The 15,920-nt window shown below is 47.4% G+C and overlaps 1 protein-coding gene across 2 annotated transcripts in view; it reads left to right on the top strand.

Annotated features, from left to right (window-relative positions):
* Positions 1–3,411: 3,411 nt before the first annotated feature.
* Positions 3,412–15,920, top strand: part of BIN3 (bridging integrator 3) — a 46,721-nt gene continuing 34,212 nt past the window's right edge. Inside the window, exon 1 of one of the 2 annotated variants that reach the window (XM_036450357.2) lies at positions 3,412–3,522. In XM_036450357.2, coding sequence (XP_036306250.1) covers positions 3,515–3,522 — 8 coding nt within the window. In that variant the 5' untranslated portion in view covers positions 3,412–3,514. The remainder of the gene's footprint in view (positions 3,523–15,920) is intronic. The other variant, XM_045585900.1, reaches the window with a different exon arrangement.

The following is a 15,920-nucleotide window of genomic DNA, read 5'->3' as shown; positions in this document are numbered from 1 at the left end:
AGAAGTGGGGAGTGAAACCACATAGAAACCTGAAGGTCTAGCTCTTCGTTTAATGCTGCAAGAGCCTCCCTGAGGCAGGGGCCTGTAGGGCTGCAAAGGGAGCTCAGCCTATCGATTTGGCCCCTTCACATTCAGTCCCTTTGGCCTCAGCCCTCATGCTCTAATGAAGCCCCGAAAGCCCCAGGCCCACTCCTGGAATCCTTGCTCTTAGCTGATTAGGGGTTGGCATGGTGAAAGAATCAGAGGGTCGGCCTCTGTGTGGGGAGGGCTGCAGGGGAGCACATATGGCCAGCTCGGAGATGAGGGCAGTGGGGAGCACCTGCTTACAAATCTGTGTGTGGAAATCTCCAAGTAGAGGTCTGTGGTCTGCTGGCAGACTTGGTTCTTCAGCTGCTTCCCCGCTGGCACAGCTGTGTTCCCTGCAGGAGATCTCTGCCACCTGAACCCTCTTCAATGCAGGTTCAGGTTCTAGGGAGAAAGCTGTGTTCACCAGGCCTGGAAATAGGAGCATCCACCTCTACCCAAAGCTCCTCCACTCTTACTTCCACTTAGAAACCATGTTTGATCCCTTTCCCCTCCCCTGAAGGGGCAGATCAACTTGTATGGTGCTGTCCTCTAATTCAAAAAAAAAAAAAAAAAAGAAAGAAAAAGAAAGACAGCTTCCAAGCCTGGGTCTGGAGACCCTGCAGCTGAGTTTTGCAAGAAAGTGGGAGGTGCTTGTGGTCCTTGTGGTTACCTCTCCAGCATCAATTGCTGCATGGCATGGCATGCTCACAGACGGAAACTGTGGGTCCACAGGACAGCGGGATACCTGACCATCCACCCAGCCCAGCACACCTCAAGCTGGACAAATGGGCCTCAGATAAGGAGATGGAGCTCAGCTCAAAGCAGGCGCTTCCCAGACAGACTCCTAGAGGCCAGCATTCTTCTAGTACCTCAGACAGAGGTTCTGCTGGCTACAGTGAAGATTCAGGGTTAGAGGTTAGAAGTACAGCCCCAGCTGGGCCTCAGGCTGAATCCTTCCCTCCCGGAAGGTATATGTTTCACTACATCCCTAGCAATCACCGACTTCTCAGATCTGCTCTTGGCTTAACTCTCCGTTCAGGCTCCACCTCACGGGCTCCCTCCATTCTCTTATTTCTCAATGGCCTTTGAAGTCAACAAGACAGTTGATTTGGAACATCAAAATGTCCCAACTTCTGTGGTATTATCCACCCACTCATCTTCTAGATGAGAGGACCGAGGAAGACCCAGAGAGGAATGTGACTTGTCTAGGTCAGTCATGGTACCAAAGATGGGACTGGAGCCCAGGAGCCTCTGGATTCTCAGTCTAGAACTCATCATTCTTGCCCTGGGAGAGTCTGCTAGTGCCACCCCGCTCCCCAGCCCTGAAACAGACTTGCCCTGGGATTTGGAGGCTGCCTAAGCTAATACTTTGGGAAATGCTTTAGCATTACTGGGCAACAGTGAAGGGAGACAGAGTATGGAGGCAGGAAGAAGCAGTTGGGAGAGCCCTCCGCAGATGCTCAAGTGCCAGGAGGCTCATAAAAACACACCACACCTGCATTTTCAAGTGATTGTGGGCTGCCTGAGCCTGGTCATTGATAGTGCGGAGGGTCTGCCCCAGTTGCTTCCAAATCCTGGTGCTTTTATATATTATATAACACACACACACACACACACACACACACACACAACCACACACAAAACTGCCCTGGTATGTTTAACTCAGTGGTTAGAGAGCGTCAAGCTAAGAACTGAAGGGTTGTGGGGTTCTGGTCAAGGGCATAAACTTCAGCTGCAGGTTCAACCCCCAGCCCCAGTTGGGGCATATGTGGGAAGCAACCAATTGATGTGTCTCTCTCACATTGATGTTTCTCTCTCTCCCTGGCCCCTTTCCCTCTCTTTCGGGCTTTCTAAACATCCATGGGGAAAAAATACCCTCAGGTGAGGATTGAAAAAGAAAATGAAAAGGTATCTAGGATTCTGGGTCCTCCTCATCCCCAAGAACCCTCAGCCCCCATCCATCACCCCCTGTGCAAAGCAGCAAGAACTGCCCTCCCTTTGCCTACACCCTCGGCCCTGGCTGCCCTTCAGTGACTGCTCCTCACTCTGGTGCTCGTTTTGGCCTGTTTTCTGAGGAATAACAGTCGTGAAGCTGATCTGTGTGGTACTTGGAGGTCCACCCTAATGGAAAGCCTTTACTCGGTCAAACTCTAGAGTCTAGACCCTCAAGAATGGAAACAGAAATCATAAACAAGAGACTATCTCCTCTGACAGTCCTCGAAGCTCCCCTCCTCCTCCTAGCCAAGCCTTCTACCCGGCCTGGGAGGTCAGAACAAAGAATCCATGTCCTCTGCTCTAACTCACTGGCTTAGCCACTCCCTAAGCCCCCCTAAAACACAGTCCATTTGAAGGGGGAGACTTCCCAGAGAGAAGGCCTCTGCAGGTACAGCAGTTATCAGCACAGGCCTCGCTGCCTGCTCCTCTCGCTTCTAAGGCAAGGGGGTTCTTGCCCTCACGCAGATTTTCCTGGCTAGTGTGATCCCCTTTCATATTGGCTTACACAGTGGCTCCTCCTGGGAACTTCCATTAAAACCCCATGGGCAGTTTAGGGAAGGGGGGGCCTTAAGAGCTGCCAGGCCTCGGTTCTTTCCCATCATCTATTCTTACTTAGTTGCCCGTTTATCTCTCCCTGCAGGTAAGTAGGTCTGAGAGGGCTTAAGGGCAGGATCCATACTTCTTTTTCATGAATGTGTCCTTGAGGTTGGCCCAGTGCCTGGCACACTGTAGCTCAATGAATAGCTGTTCAGTGAATGAGTAGAAAGAACAGAACCATCCCTTCGTTTGGGTCCTGTGGACCGGACCCAGAGGGAAGGGCTAGAAGACAGGGAGCCACCCTTCCCCTTTGACCCCTGTGTTGGGTAAGTCCACTGAGCATTCCCACCGGAAAGGACCTATTCTCTTTGCACTCAGAGCCAGCCCTGTGACATCTTGAAGGCGGGCAAAGGGGCACTCTGTTTGTTTGTAAACAGGCACGTAGAAGGTGCAACATTTAAAAGAGACAAAAGAGCCTACAATGAATATCAGGCTTCCCCAGACTCCCTCCCCATGGGCTCCTTCCCCCACTAAACAATCCGTCTACTGTCTCCGGGTTAGAAACCTCTTTGCAGATAGAAGACTAAGCAATAACCCGGATAAGCGACGGGTGTGGTCCTCGAAGGAGAATTTACAAGTCAGTGTTGAAGGCAGAAACACGCCCAGGCGTCCCCACACCCCCGCCGCAGGTTCAGTCCGAGGACCCCAGGCCCTCTCGCCCGGACACCGCTCTCCGGAGCCGGCACCTGCGGCGGCGGCGGGGTTAAAGCGGAGGCCCCGCCCCCTCAGCCGCCTCTTCCGGGTAGAGGGGGCGGGGCTCGCGTCACTTCCTGGAGACTGGCTGAATCCGGAAGTGATCCCCGAGGACCGAGTGGCGGCGGCGGCGGACCCGGGCGGCGGGGCTAGGTTCGGGACCATGAGCTGGTGAGTGAGGCCCCGCGGCAGGGCCGCCGGAGCCCGGGCTGCGACGCTCCTCGCCGCGCCGCCCCCCGGACCCTTCGCCCGGAGCGGGGCCCCCCAACTGGCCCCGGTTCCAGGGTCGTCGGAGGGGCCTTCCCCGGTGCGCTGCCGGGGTCTCGCCTCTCTCTGCAGGACTTACCGGGCGATGGGGTCGGGGTCCCACGTCTGACTCGTTTCCCGGCCCTTCGTGTTCCTAGGAGCCGGTCCCGTCTTCTCCCGGCGGCTAGAAGTGAGGGACTGCCTTGGTCCCTTCTCTCTCAAACACCCGTTGGCGTGCAGTGTCTTCTACCTCCCTATGGGCACCCGTCAGAGCGGTGGCCCTCCCTCTGGCAATCTGGGCTCCACTCATGAATGGAAACCCACTTGCTTTCAGCCTTTACACCGTGGAACAGTCTTTATAAGACAAAACTCGCTTCTCTTTTGGAAGGACCAGAATTAAACACCCACACCCACCCTCCCACAGTAAGGTTGGATTGGTTTTAATCATTTCCAGGGCCATTACCCACTCATTGCTTTCGGTCCAAAATAGACCTAGGTCAGCTTAGCCATCACGGAACGGTCAGGCCGCGAGAAAAGAAGCCAGGGAGACTCAAAGTAGTAAGAGTCACAACTCCGCAGCTAGAAAAAGGACGTTGCGGCAGGACTCTATGATACCCGGCCATAGTAGACACTTCACAATGTTTACTGGTTGGTTTATTTTGTTTAAAGACTCAGTTTGCCCAAAGGACCATAGCTGCAGGCCAAAGACCTGTATATCCACCACCCCAAACCTCAGGGGGTCCTAAGTGTGCATGTCTGAGTCCATGGACCTCAGAGAGGGTCCAAGATGAAGCTACTCTTGGAATCCAGGTTTCATTCGTGTAAGGGACGTTTGCCACTCTGTCCTCAGAGCGCAGCCTATTTATTTATGCCAAGTATGTGCTTCATAACTAGTTATGGTGAACGAAGATAGCAGAATACACTTCGGGAAGGCTCCTGCAGGCTCACATTTGGCCATCAGTAGAGTCTATTAGCTCTGGTCACAAGCAGCTGATGTTAGTCAGTGTCAAGGATTACTCTCTCATGTAAAATTTAAACGTCTGCCCCCTCTCTCTCCTCCCTCCCCCCTCCTGCTTCTTAGAGGAAGATTGATGGACAAATGCCAGACAGTAGTCGCCAGCAAAAGGAGGGATGCCCGGAGCAATGCCCTAATAAGCCCCAGCAGGAGCTGCTCCTTTCCCTCCATCTTTGCTCCAAGAGGCCAATAGGCGGCTGGGGCCTTAAAAAGCTAACTTTCCGGTGTTGTTATAACCTCGTTAGTGACGGGAAAGTGGCAGTCCTTCAGTTCCCTTTCCTAGAGGAATTGCTTCCTTAAAGCGCCGGTCTGGGTCCCCTGACCTTGTGATATAGATGTCCCCTTACTGCTGCATCTTGGAATTTTGGTTCTCCCACCATTTCTTCAAGGTAAAAAGCAGAAAGTACAGGTGCATCCTGTTGCTTAAATTGGAGTTTGCAATTTTTACAAAACGAATCCATCTTTTCTTCATAAGTCAGAAGAGTCGAGCAGAGACCACTGAAGGGAAAGGATTCTCTGGGTGGTCGAGGCACACTATTTCCACCTGTCTCACAGAAGTTTTTTTCCTGCAAAAACGAGTAGCCTAAAGTCTGTCAGGTTGGAGAGAATTGAAATTGACAACTGGCTGTCTAGCAAAAGCTGAGATTTTTATCCCGTTGAATTAATTACCAGGACATGCACATCTTGGCGCCTCCTTGGACTGAGGGTCACAACCGAAAGGGCAGCTTTGTTCCTCAAAGCTGAGATTCCTTTCTCTTCCTCCTTAGAGACCTTCTACGTCATCTCTTGCGTGGTCCCTGACCCCCTCTCCCTGCGAGAGGAGCAGCACCGACGCCTGGGCACACAATTGCACTCAGTTCCCAGCTCAATGGCTGGCAAGGGAACTGGGGCTGGATCCTTCTGATTCACTCCAGGAGTGGTTTTTCTGCTCCCAGAATCAATCCACCCATTCATCCAAGCCTGGAATTCTCAGTGGGGGAAGAGATCAGAGTGACGTAGAGCCACCCTGGGAGTTGGATGCCCAAGGTCAAGTTCACCAAGCACATGGGCTATGCCAGCTATCATTGAATAAGGCCTAGGGACACGCAGCCCCTGGTCCCAAGAGGGTAACCATTGTTCTGGGCTTTCAAAATGTCACAGTGAGAAATGTCCAATATTTATGCCCTTTGCATACTGTGGACTTTGCGTGAAGAGGGAGAGGTCTTTGTTCTCTGCTTCCTCTGTGCCTGCAGCCTACCCACGCCATGTTTGTTTAGTGGGTACCTGCCCCCTCCTGCACCATCTACCCAACCAGTCATTTCACCCGTTCACCGAGGTGTCCCGGGGGTGTGCCCTGCTAGGAAGAAGGCATTTGATGGTCACATCTCAGATTACTGATACAAGCCAGTGCTTCTCACCTCCCCTCCGTGTCCTGTGTGTGTGTGTGTGTGTGTGTGTGTGTGTGTGTGTGTGACTTTATTATGGTATGGAAGACGAAGTAAGTGGAATTAAGAAGGGTGACCTTAATCTGGTTTAGCTGACTCCAGGGATTGTAGTCTTCCCTGGAACCACAGACCTTAATGATTTTAGGCTTAAATGACAAGGAAATGACTACGGGATGAAATCTATACCTAGAGGCCCAGGAGTTTGTCTCTGAATGAAGGAAATTAGAGCGTAAGTTTAGCTAGGAGCTCGAGTGCTGAGTTCAAGTTCTGGTTCCCTCATTCACAGTGTGGCCTGATCAGGCATTTGACCTTCCTGAGCCTTGTTTTCTCCAGCTATCACATGCAGTTCATAATCCCAACTGACACTTGTCACCCAGGTCTCGTGAAAATTATGTAGACTACGTAGTCATGGTTTATTTTTTAACTCTTCTGGGCTCTTCTACCTCTCTCTGCCAAATATTGGTATTTCGTGTGATCCATTCTCTTTCCTCTCTCCTTTCTTCTCTCTTGTTCTCATCCCTTATACCTTCCCCATCATCTTCCAGCTAAGGCCCAACTTTGGGCCATGGCTTACAAGGCCCTTCTGGATGTGGCTTTCTCTCTTTAGTTCTGTGTCCAGCCTTTTCCTGGTCTCTCTTGCTTCTTGAGCCGTTCCCTCTGCCTGAAATGCCTTTACTCCCCACCTCCACAATCCACTGTCCACTGGACCATGTCTACTCGTCCTTCAAGAGACAGGGCAGGCTTCACCCCCTCTGTTGAGGGTCTTTCCTGAATGGCCCTCCACACCCTGCCAAGCTGGGCTGTGTGCCCCTCCTCTGATCCTCATTAGCATCTGTACTGAATTGCTGGTTCACTTATCAGGAAACCCACTAGTCTGTGAGCTGTTAAAAACAGGGACTGCCCCTTGGGCTTCTACAATCTCCCTAGCTCTGTTCCCAACAGTTAGTAAATATGGATTGAATGTATGAATGAGGATTTTCCCCCCATTTACTGATCTGCCTTAGTTCAGGAAAAATTGTAAAATAAAAATGTGGAAAACTGCTGAAACCGGTTTGGCTCAGTGGACAGAGCGTCGGCCTGCAGACTGAAGGGTCCTGGGTTCGATTCCGGTCAGGGGCATGTACATTGGTTTTGGGCACATCCCTGGTGGGGGTGTGTGTGGGAGGCACCTGGTCGATGTGTCTCTCTCATCGATGTTTCTAGTTTTCTATCCTTCTCCCTTCCTCTCTGTAGAAAAACAATAAAATATATTTAAAAACACACACACACAAAAATGTGGAAAACCTACAAGCCACTTTCTGAAATGCAGAGCCTCTAAGAATGCCATCATTAAATTGACTGATAGGTAAAGTGACTTCCAAGACTGAGGACTGATTGTTCTCCCCCTTCCTGTCTACCTGTCCCTCCCCCAACTACTTTCCCCTGTACTTCCTCAGTACTCCTGTATGACTTCCTCTTTCTTCCACATCTCACAGGTGTGCACCTCTCACCCATAAGCCTCGTGAGGGCAGGATCTACAATTCCAAGTTTGTGTTCACATACTACCTTGTACATAGCAGGTACCTAATAGGTAATGGTGACATGAAATGACTGGGATATAAAGAAAGGATGGCAGACTTTCTCAGTGGAGTCTCTTTGCCCTTTAGCATTACCATTGCTATCTTACATTTGTATAGTGCTTTTAACCTTTCAAATTGCTTTCCCATCATTATTTGATTCCCTCCTCACATTTACCCTTTCACATATGCGGTTCAGGTCTTCTTATCTCCCTTTGACAACTTACTAGTATTAGAATCCAGTTACACAGTACCTGGCAGAACTAGAACTAAAACCTGCATCTCCTGAGTATTCTCTCTGCTTGAACAGAAACAGTGGCAAGGCGGAAAGCCATTCTCAAACTGAATTGATCCCGGAGGAAGTCATTTGACTTTCCCAGCATGTATCGACACAACCAGGTTGGGAGTGAATTACAGGAAGTTGCCAGTTTTCACACATAAGGTGACAGAAGTCCTGTTGACTGCACACCACCAGGTGTTCTGGACCACCCCAGCTGCTTCCTGCTCTGGTCCTCCACCCCTGGGGAGCCACACCACTCACTCATCCTGTGACTTTGGACGGCCAAGCTCTCCCAAGACCTTTCCTCCTCTGGAGAGCATGGCAATGGCCTAAAGATGGGGACCCTGTATCTGAGACATTGCTTTGGGCACAAATGTAAAAGCCCTCACTTTTATTTTAGCTGCTTGTAAGGGAGGGGAAGGGACTTTTTCCAGATTTTGAAGTAGTTAGAAATAAGTATCTTGAGTCCCACAGCTTCTTAGTCAAAAGTTTTCTTATGGCCGGGACCGGTTTGGCTTAGTGGATAGAGCGTCGGTCTGCGGACTGAAAGGTCCCGGGTTCGATTCCGGGCAAGGACATGTACCTTGGTTGCGGGCATATCCCCGGTGGAGGGTGTGCAAGAGGCAGCTGATCGATGATTCTCTCTAATCGATGTTTCTAACTCTATCCCTCTCTCTTCCTCTCTGTGAAAAATCAATAAAATATATATATATAAAAAAAGTTTTCTTATGTAGTATACTCTTAAGTAAATCTGTTGAGATAGCTTTAGAGTTGGCAATTGAGCTGTTAGAACTGTTTTTCACAAACACAGTATTTTGGTAGCTAATCCATTAAATGAGGCCTAGTGTTGTGTCTTGCACATAGATGGTGCTCAATAAATATTTGTTTAATGAATATTGAACATTTTTAATGTATAAAGACCCATGCTAAATGTTGGGGGAGGGGACATTCAAAAAGCTATAAAAATGGATTCCTCCTGTCTCTGGCCAGAATGTGGAAGGTGCCAGGGACCCACAGGAATGACAGTGGTTCACTAAGTGTCAGTGTGGCATCGTCAAGAAAGACTCCAAATAGAGAGTGGGCTTGTACGGAACCCTGACCTCCCTAATATGCACTGGTTCAGTGGGGAATGAGAAGAACGGTGGGAAAAGGTGTGTGAGACATGTGGGATTTAGGAGCCCAGTTTGGGTTTAGTAAAGAGTGACCTGGATAAGAGAGCGGGCACTCTAGTTGGGGTCACGTTGTAGAGCCTGCTGAGGAATTGAAATTGACCCTCAGCTTTTGAAAATTGAAGGTTTTTTAAGCAAGAAAGTGGTGGCAAAAGCAGTGATTTAGTCAAGGTAATTTGGCAGTGGTCCTCAGGATAGCTCAGAGAAGAGGGAGAATGAAGCTGAGGAAGCTTCCAGAATACTTTCACTCCAACTCTTAGAAATATCTTTGATGTTACCACACACACACACACACACACACACACACACTTGAAATAAGTTCCACACAATATATGTGTAATGTGCTCTGATATTTTTTATGTTCTTTTTCATTTTTTATAGAATGACCCACTTTAATTGACTTCATGATTAATTTGTAATATATGTTTACAATGGAGTAATTAGTAGCAGTTCATATGCTAATGGGTAGATATTCTATATAGGCCTTAGTTTGAAAAACACTTAGAAGTTTATTACAAATATTCAGACTATACGCTAATACCCATTACTTTAGCCAGGTTAAAGTAGTGTTCTTTATTTGGTTGGTTGTTTGTTTTTGTGGGTTATAATAAATACAGAAGGGGCAACTGTGCCAAGCACTAGCCCTGTTCTTTATGGGAACTTATTCCTTAGATTTGCAAACTGTCAATCATTTTGAAAACTCAGTATAAGCCGAGACAAGTTTGGCTCAATGGATAGAGCGTCGGCTTGGGGACTGAGGGGTCCCGGGTTCGATTCTGGTCAAGGGCATGTACCTTGGTTGCGGGCATATCCCCAGTAGGGGGTGTGCAAGAGGCAGCTGATCGATGACTCTCTCATCAATGTTTCTAACTCTCTATCTCTCTCCCTTCCTCTCTGTACAAAATCAATAAAAATATATTTTAAAAAAAAAACCTCAGTATAAGATAAAAGCTAATTCTGAGATATTCCATTTGTGAGTAATTAGGGAATAGCAGATTAAATCAATCTCAAGATGCCATTTCACAGCCATGAAACTAGCAAGAATTTTAAGGACTGGCAGTGCCAAATATCTGAGGATGAAAGGTAGTGGGAACCAGCATCCACTTCTGGGGCCTCAGGTTTATAAAATGATGCCACCATTTTGGAGATGTATGCAGTGCCCCCCCCCAGGTGGAGGCGGGCCTGCCCCCTCACCCAGAGAAACGCCTGCACCTGTGCAACAGGTGACATGCAAGGACACAGGATGAGTTCCTTCACCTGTATAAATGCCCAGCCTCTAAAGCAGGGGCGGGGATCATTTTTTCTGCCAAGGGCCATTTGGATATTTATAACATCATTTTGGGGCCATACAAAATTATCAACTTAAAAAGTAGCCTGTTATGGTGACCAATGTCACCTCAACAAATATAATTTTAAAAAATTTTAATTAACTTTTTATATTTGGTCAAATATTTTGTTAACTCACCCCTGATGCACCAGACCAAATAATTTTGAGAGCTTTCTATGGCTCACGGGCTGGAGATTCCCCACCCTGCTCTAAAGAATGAGTAAATGTGATGTCTTTACATGATGAAATATGTAGTAGTTCAAAGGAATGAAGTAGAGCTTCATTGTATCAGCATGTATTCAGTGTATCAGCATGGATGGATCTCAGAAACCTAATACTGAACATAAAAAGCTACTTTCAAAATGTTACCCTCAGTATTGTACTACATATATAAAGTTCAGACCTTTAAAACAATACTTCATTGTGCTTATAGATACAATATATATAAAAAAAAATGTGTGGAAATACTAAACACTAAATTCAGTGTATTGATTACATTTAGGGTAACAAAGAAGGAGAGAGAGAAATGGAAACAGGCCGTAGTCCTCAGAGCTTCCTCAGGATCTGTGCTGATGTACCATTTAAAGTATGGCTGCCTGTGAGAATTTGACAATGCTAAGTGGTGGGCACATCAGTATTATTATACATTCTCTATAATTTTTCTAATTGTTTACAATACTATATAATTTTTGCCATGCCTTCCCTGGCCACACACACACACCCCGTGGCTAGGGCCGACCTCACTGTTATTAACAAGAGAATGATTGCCTCCTGTGGACAACAGGTGGGGGTGACCTAGAGAGGTGGCTTGGAAATAAGTGTCTATCTCAGATCTCCTTTCACTGCTTTCCAGGGTCCAAACCTTCAGCAGAGAGAGGAAAAGGAAGAGTGGAAGCTCTTTTTAAGATTCCTGGTGGGTGAGAGTCAGAAGTGAAAATGAGACTAGGGATAGTGCCTCAGAAGCTAAGCAGCTGAGCTGGGCTGGTGCTTCTCAGAGTGCGTGCACCTGAGCCGCTGTGAGCCCACCCTCAGAGTGGAAGGTACCATCAGAGGGTTCTCTCCGGCTTGTCAGGTGAGCAGGACTCATCTTTCACCTCAGAGTGCCTATGTTTCCTTCTGTGAAATGTCGAAACCCACTCTCTACCCCTTTCTGTCCTAACAGGTTAGAATGGAAAGAGGTGACAACTTGTCTGTCAAATATTAGGAGTTTCTCAGAGAGCTGCCAGGAAAAAGAAAGAAAACGAGGACTTGAGACTACCTGTCTGAACTGCCTGCCTTCCTCTCTTCTCTTGAACTTCAGGTGCTCGACCGGCCTCCAGATTTCTACCACTAATCTTTTTACTTTTCAGGAGGAAAAGTAAAGATATCACACCTACCCATTCTTTAGAGCAGGCCATAGAAAGCCCTCGAAATGATTTGGTCTGGTGCATCAGGGCTGAGTTAACTAAATATTTGACCAAATATAACAGGTTAATTTAAAAAAAAATTTAATTAAATTTATTGAGGTGACATTGGTCACCATAACAGGCTACTTTTTAAGTTGATAATTTTGCATGGCCCCAAAATGATGTTACAAGTATCCAAATGGCCCTTGGCAGAAAATAGGTTCCCACCCCTGCTCTAGAGGCTGGGCATTTGTAAAGGTGAAGGAACTCATCCTGTGTCCTTGCATGTCACCTGTTGCACAGGTGCAGACGTTTCTCTGGGTGAGGGGGCAGGCCCGCCTCCACCTGGGGAGGCACTGCATACATCACTCAATTTTAAGCAAATATTTTAACTTGGACCTGGTAGTGGCACATTCTGGTATGAGACTGCGGCTTGCCCCGAAAACAAAAAAATCATTTTGGGTTCGCCAGCCATACTTATCACTGTGTGACTGTGCACGTCACCCCTCGGGGCCGCAGTTTGGTCATCATCATCAAAAAGTATTTGCAACAAATACTTAACAGACTGATTACTACATATCAAGAACATTTTTAGTCATTAAAAACATCCTCACAGAGACCCTATAAGATAGGTATATTATTGTCCTACTTTACTAGTATAGACAAGGAAACTGAGGCACAAGGAGGCTCTGGCATTTGCCAGAGCCAGGATTTGAACCCAAGCCGTCTGGCTCCAGAGCCTACCCCCTTATCCAGTGCACTGTCTCTTGTGTGAAACACAGGAGTGTACCACTTTAAATGAACTGATCAATCTGAAGCGCCGAGCACAGAAACCTCCGATAGCAGATACTCAGTAAATGGTGGCTTCGATTAGATGATCTCACTCAACATTCTGTGATTCATCCTGTCTTTCCTTTCAGAGGTCAGCCTGGGGAGCAGTGGGGAAGGACAGATCATAGTTAAGCTGAGTGATTGTTCTGGTCCAAGTCACAGAGTCATGTCTTTTATTTTTAAACACCCACATACCTCGTCAGCCTGGTGGCAAGTCAGGGTATGTTCCATGTGCCCTGGTGTTGGATCCGGCTAATTTAGGGAGAGAGCTGGGGTGGGGCTGGACAGGCTGTGGACATAGGCGCTGGAAATAGATCATTTTACTGCTCAGCTCGTTTCCTGTTCTGATGGGGTCTCTCATGACCTTGCTCCGGCTGAACTTTCCTTGGCCCATTGGCATTGTGGCCAGCTGGCCCTTCAGAGAGGATGGCAGCCAACGGCAGCTGCTCTGCCGGAGCCAGCTGACTCCATAAGCCCTGCCCTGGCCCAGGCCCTTGGTTTTTCTCTCTGATTGTCAAAGTGGTGGTAGCCTTGGTGAGGCCTCAGACCAGACAATGCAATGTGATCCAAGGATCGGGTAACAGAAGGATGGGGGAGGAGGGCTTGTCCTTCCAGGCTGCAGAAGCTGCTGCCTTTCGCCCACCTTCCTGCTCTTGCCGAGACAGTGACTCAGGCCCAGACCGCTCCCCCAGGAGCCAGGGTTCCATCCACTACCAACTGCCACCTACCCTCTGCACAGCCCTCCCTCCATTCTCACCCCCACTGCTGCCATCTCTGCCCCGCTAAGGAGAAAGACATAGGTGGGGTAGACTGAATCACTGCAGGCTCTTCCCACCCCCAAGCCAAGCTTAGGCTCATTCACATTCAGTAGAAGCAATTCTGGAGGCCAAGTGAAGACTAGGGAAGACTCCATAAATTTTAGCTTCTTTACACTTGTTGCAATGGAAGCGGAGGACTCTCCCAAGAGGGCAGGGCTTGAAGGATCTGCTGGGGTGACCAGGGGATTCCCACCCAACTGCCATCTGGGCCTGCCTCTTGTCTCTCTGCATCTGCAGGAGAGGAGGTGGAGAAACAAAAGATTGAGAAACCTAGCAAATTGAGAATGCAAAAGAGCTGTTTTTGTAAATAGAAATTACACAAGAGCAGGAGTTTTTTTGGAGAGGTTTTACTGAGACAGAATTAGCCAACTGGCATCATGCTGCTAATAGAGATATTTACTGTTTGGAAAGGATATTTGTAGCTTTGGGAGAACATCCTGTTGACTTTTCTTCATTGTGAAGGAAAATAGAACTTTTTCCCCCTCTTCCCTCTGTACACAGAACTTTTTTCTTTTCTGAGGTGGGGCACGGTGGGGGTTGGGGAAGGGTAGGGTTGAGAGAAATGTTTTCTTCATTTTGCAGCCGAGACCAAAATATCCCTTCTCCTGCCCTCTGGTGCTCATATTTATGGAATGGGAAGCAGAACCAAGGAAGGAATTCTGCTCCCGAAGCTGGGAGCTCAGAGCCCTCTTGGTTTCTTCCGGAGCCTAGAGAATCCCTGGGGAACAAGCCCCGTCTTCTCTCTAGACCTCTACTGACCCACCGGGTTTTGAGGGGAGAATCCCGAGGAAACCGGGAGGAGAGGAAACAAAGTCCTCCAGCCCTCTGAGCCTGCCCATGGCCCAGAGGCTGCCAGCCAGGGCCCCGTGGCCCCAGCTGGGCCAGGCCGCACTGCTCTGGGAGAAGCTGTGATGCTGTCCCTCTTGCACATGCTTTCCAAAGCAGCTGTCTCCCCTGCAGGAGTCCCTGCGTGCCAATAGGCAGCTAGAACCCCAAGCACGGAATCGGGGAATCATTGAGAAGAGGCAGAAGAGCTGACTGAAGTGCCATTGTTGCTCTTCTCACTTTCCCCTCAGCCACCTTCCACCATTTCAGTGGCAGAGAATCTGATCCCTCTATCGGGTGCCTGCATGGTTATCTGGCTATTTCTCTGGCAGAGTGGAGCATATCTACCATCTGGCAGCCTCAGAATAAATCTCGAGACTTCTCTCTTCGTGTTTCCTCTTAGGATCTTTAAAATGTTTTCCCTTGACCCACACTCTGGTAACCTCACCAAGCTTTCCTGCCATTACCAAAGGCCAGCTCTCTCTTCTTGGTCTCCACTGAGTGTCCTTGACTCCAGCTGGTTCTTGTGGCTGATGATATCCTTTTTAGGCTTTGTTTCAATAAGGTAAGGATTGGGAGACCAAAGACAATGATATTACCTTTCTTTGTTCTTTATGTAGCCTTATCTAAGAAGAGCTTTTTTTCTGGAACCGTGGATTACAGTATGGTGTTTTATAGGGCCCCTGGAGCAATGTATTTATTTTGCTCATTTATTCAGTGCTTACTGTGTACATAAAACTAGGCTGTATGCTCCATGAGATCATCGAATGAGTCTCTCTTGTTCATCCTGTTAGCCCTAGAATCTAGCCTACTGCTAGGCATAAAGGAGATCCTTATTTACTGAATATTTATTCAGTGAAATGTTAAAATAGCACTGTGCATAGTGTAGCACTTACAAGAGTGACAATGAAACGTAACAGTTGGTCCCTGCCTTTGAGGTGCTTACATGTCATAATCAGAAAGCAAGGTGTATACACACTAAAGTTAATTAATCTGCACCCACGTAGAGTTTACTTCAGTAATGAAAGGATGGCTCAGTCTTAGGAAATATATTTGATAGTTCATCACAATACTAGGTCATAGGAGAAAAAGTGATCATCTATACATATGCTGAAAACATATTGCTAGAATTCAAAAATTCAGTCTTTGTATCTGTTAGTAAACTAGGAACAGAAAGATATTTCCTTATTCTCAGGAGGCATTCAGGCTGAAACCATCTCCTTCTTTCATATATAATAGTGAAAGATGATCAAACTTGAAACATTTTTATAAGTCAGAAACATTTTTTCTATAATTTCTACCCAATGTCTTAACACAAGACAAGACATAAATGTAAAATATTGGGAAAGAAAAGGGAAATTTTATCATTATTTTCAAGTAGATATGATTGTTTGGACACCCTAATTGGTTTTGCTTGTTTTGCCTAAGCTAAATTTCTTGGGCTATATGGGTTCAGTATGTAAGTGTGGTGACTGGTTTATTTAACACCCAATAGCTTTCCTATGTACCAGGAAGATAAAATGAAAAAGTGAATTTCATTACAATATAACCACAAATATAAAATTTCATGAATTACACCCAAGACATGTGTAGGGCTAAAGATTTCATATATAAGTGTTACTTTAGAATCTTAATGTTTAACAAAATAAATGTGGAGTAGCTATATGAAAAAAACCTCTCCGGACTAAAGAAC

The sequence above is a fragment of the Pipistrellus kuhlii genome, unplaced genomic scaffold (assembly GCF_014108245.1).
Source record: "Pipistrellus kuhlii isolate mPipKuh1 unplaced genomic scaffold, mPipKuh1.p scaffold_m20_p_21, whole genome shotgun sequence".
Taxonomy (NCBI): domain Eukaryota; kingdom Metazoa; phylum Chordata; class Mammalia; order Chiroptera; family Vespertilionidae; genus Pipistrellus; species Pipistrellus kuhlii.
The sequence above is the reverse complement of the archived record's forward strand: the minus strand, read 5'-3'. Positions and strand labels throughout refer to the sequence as shown.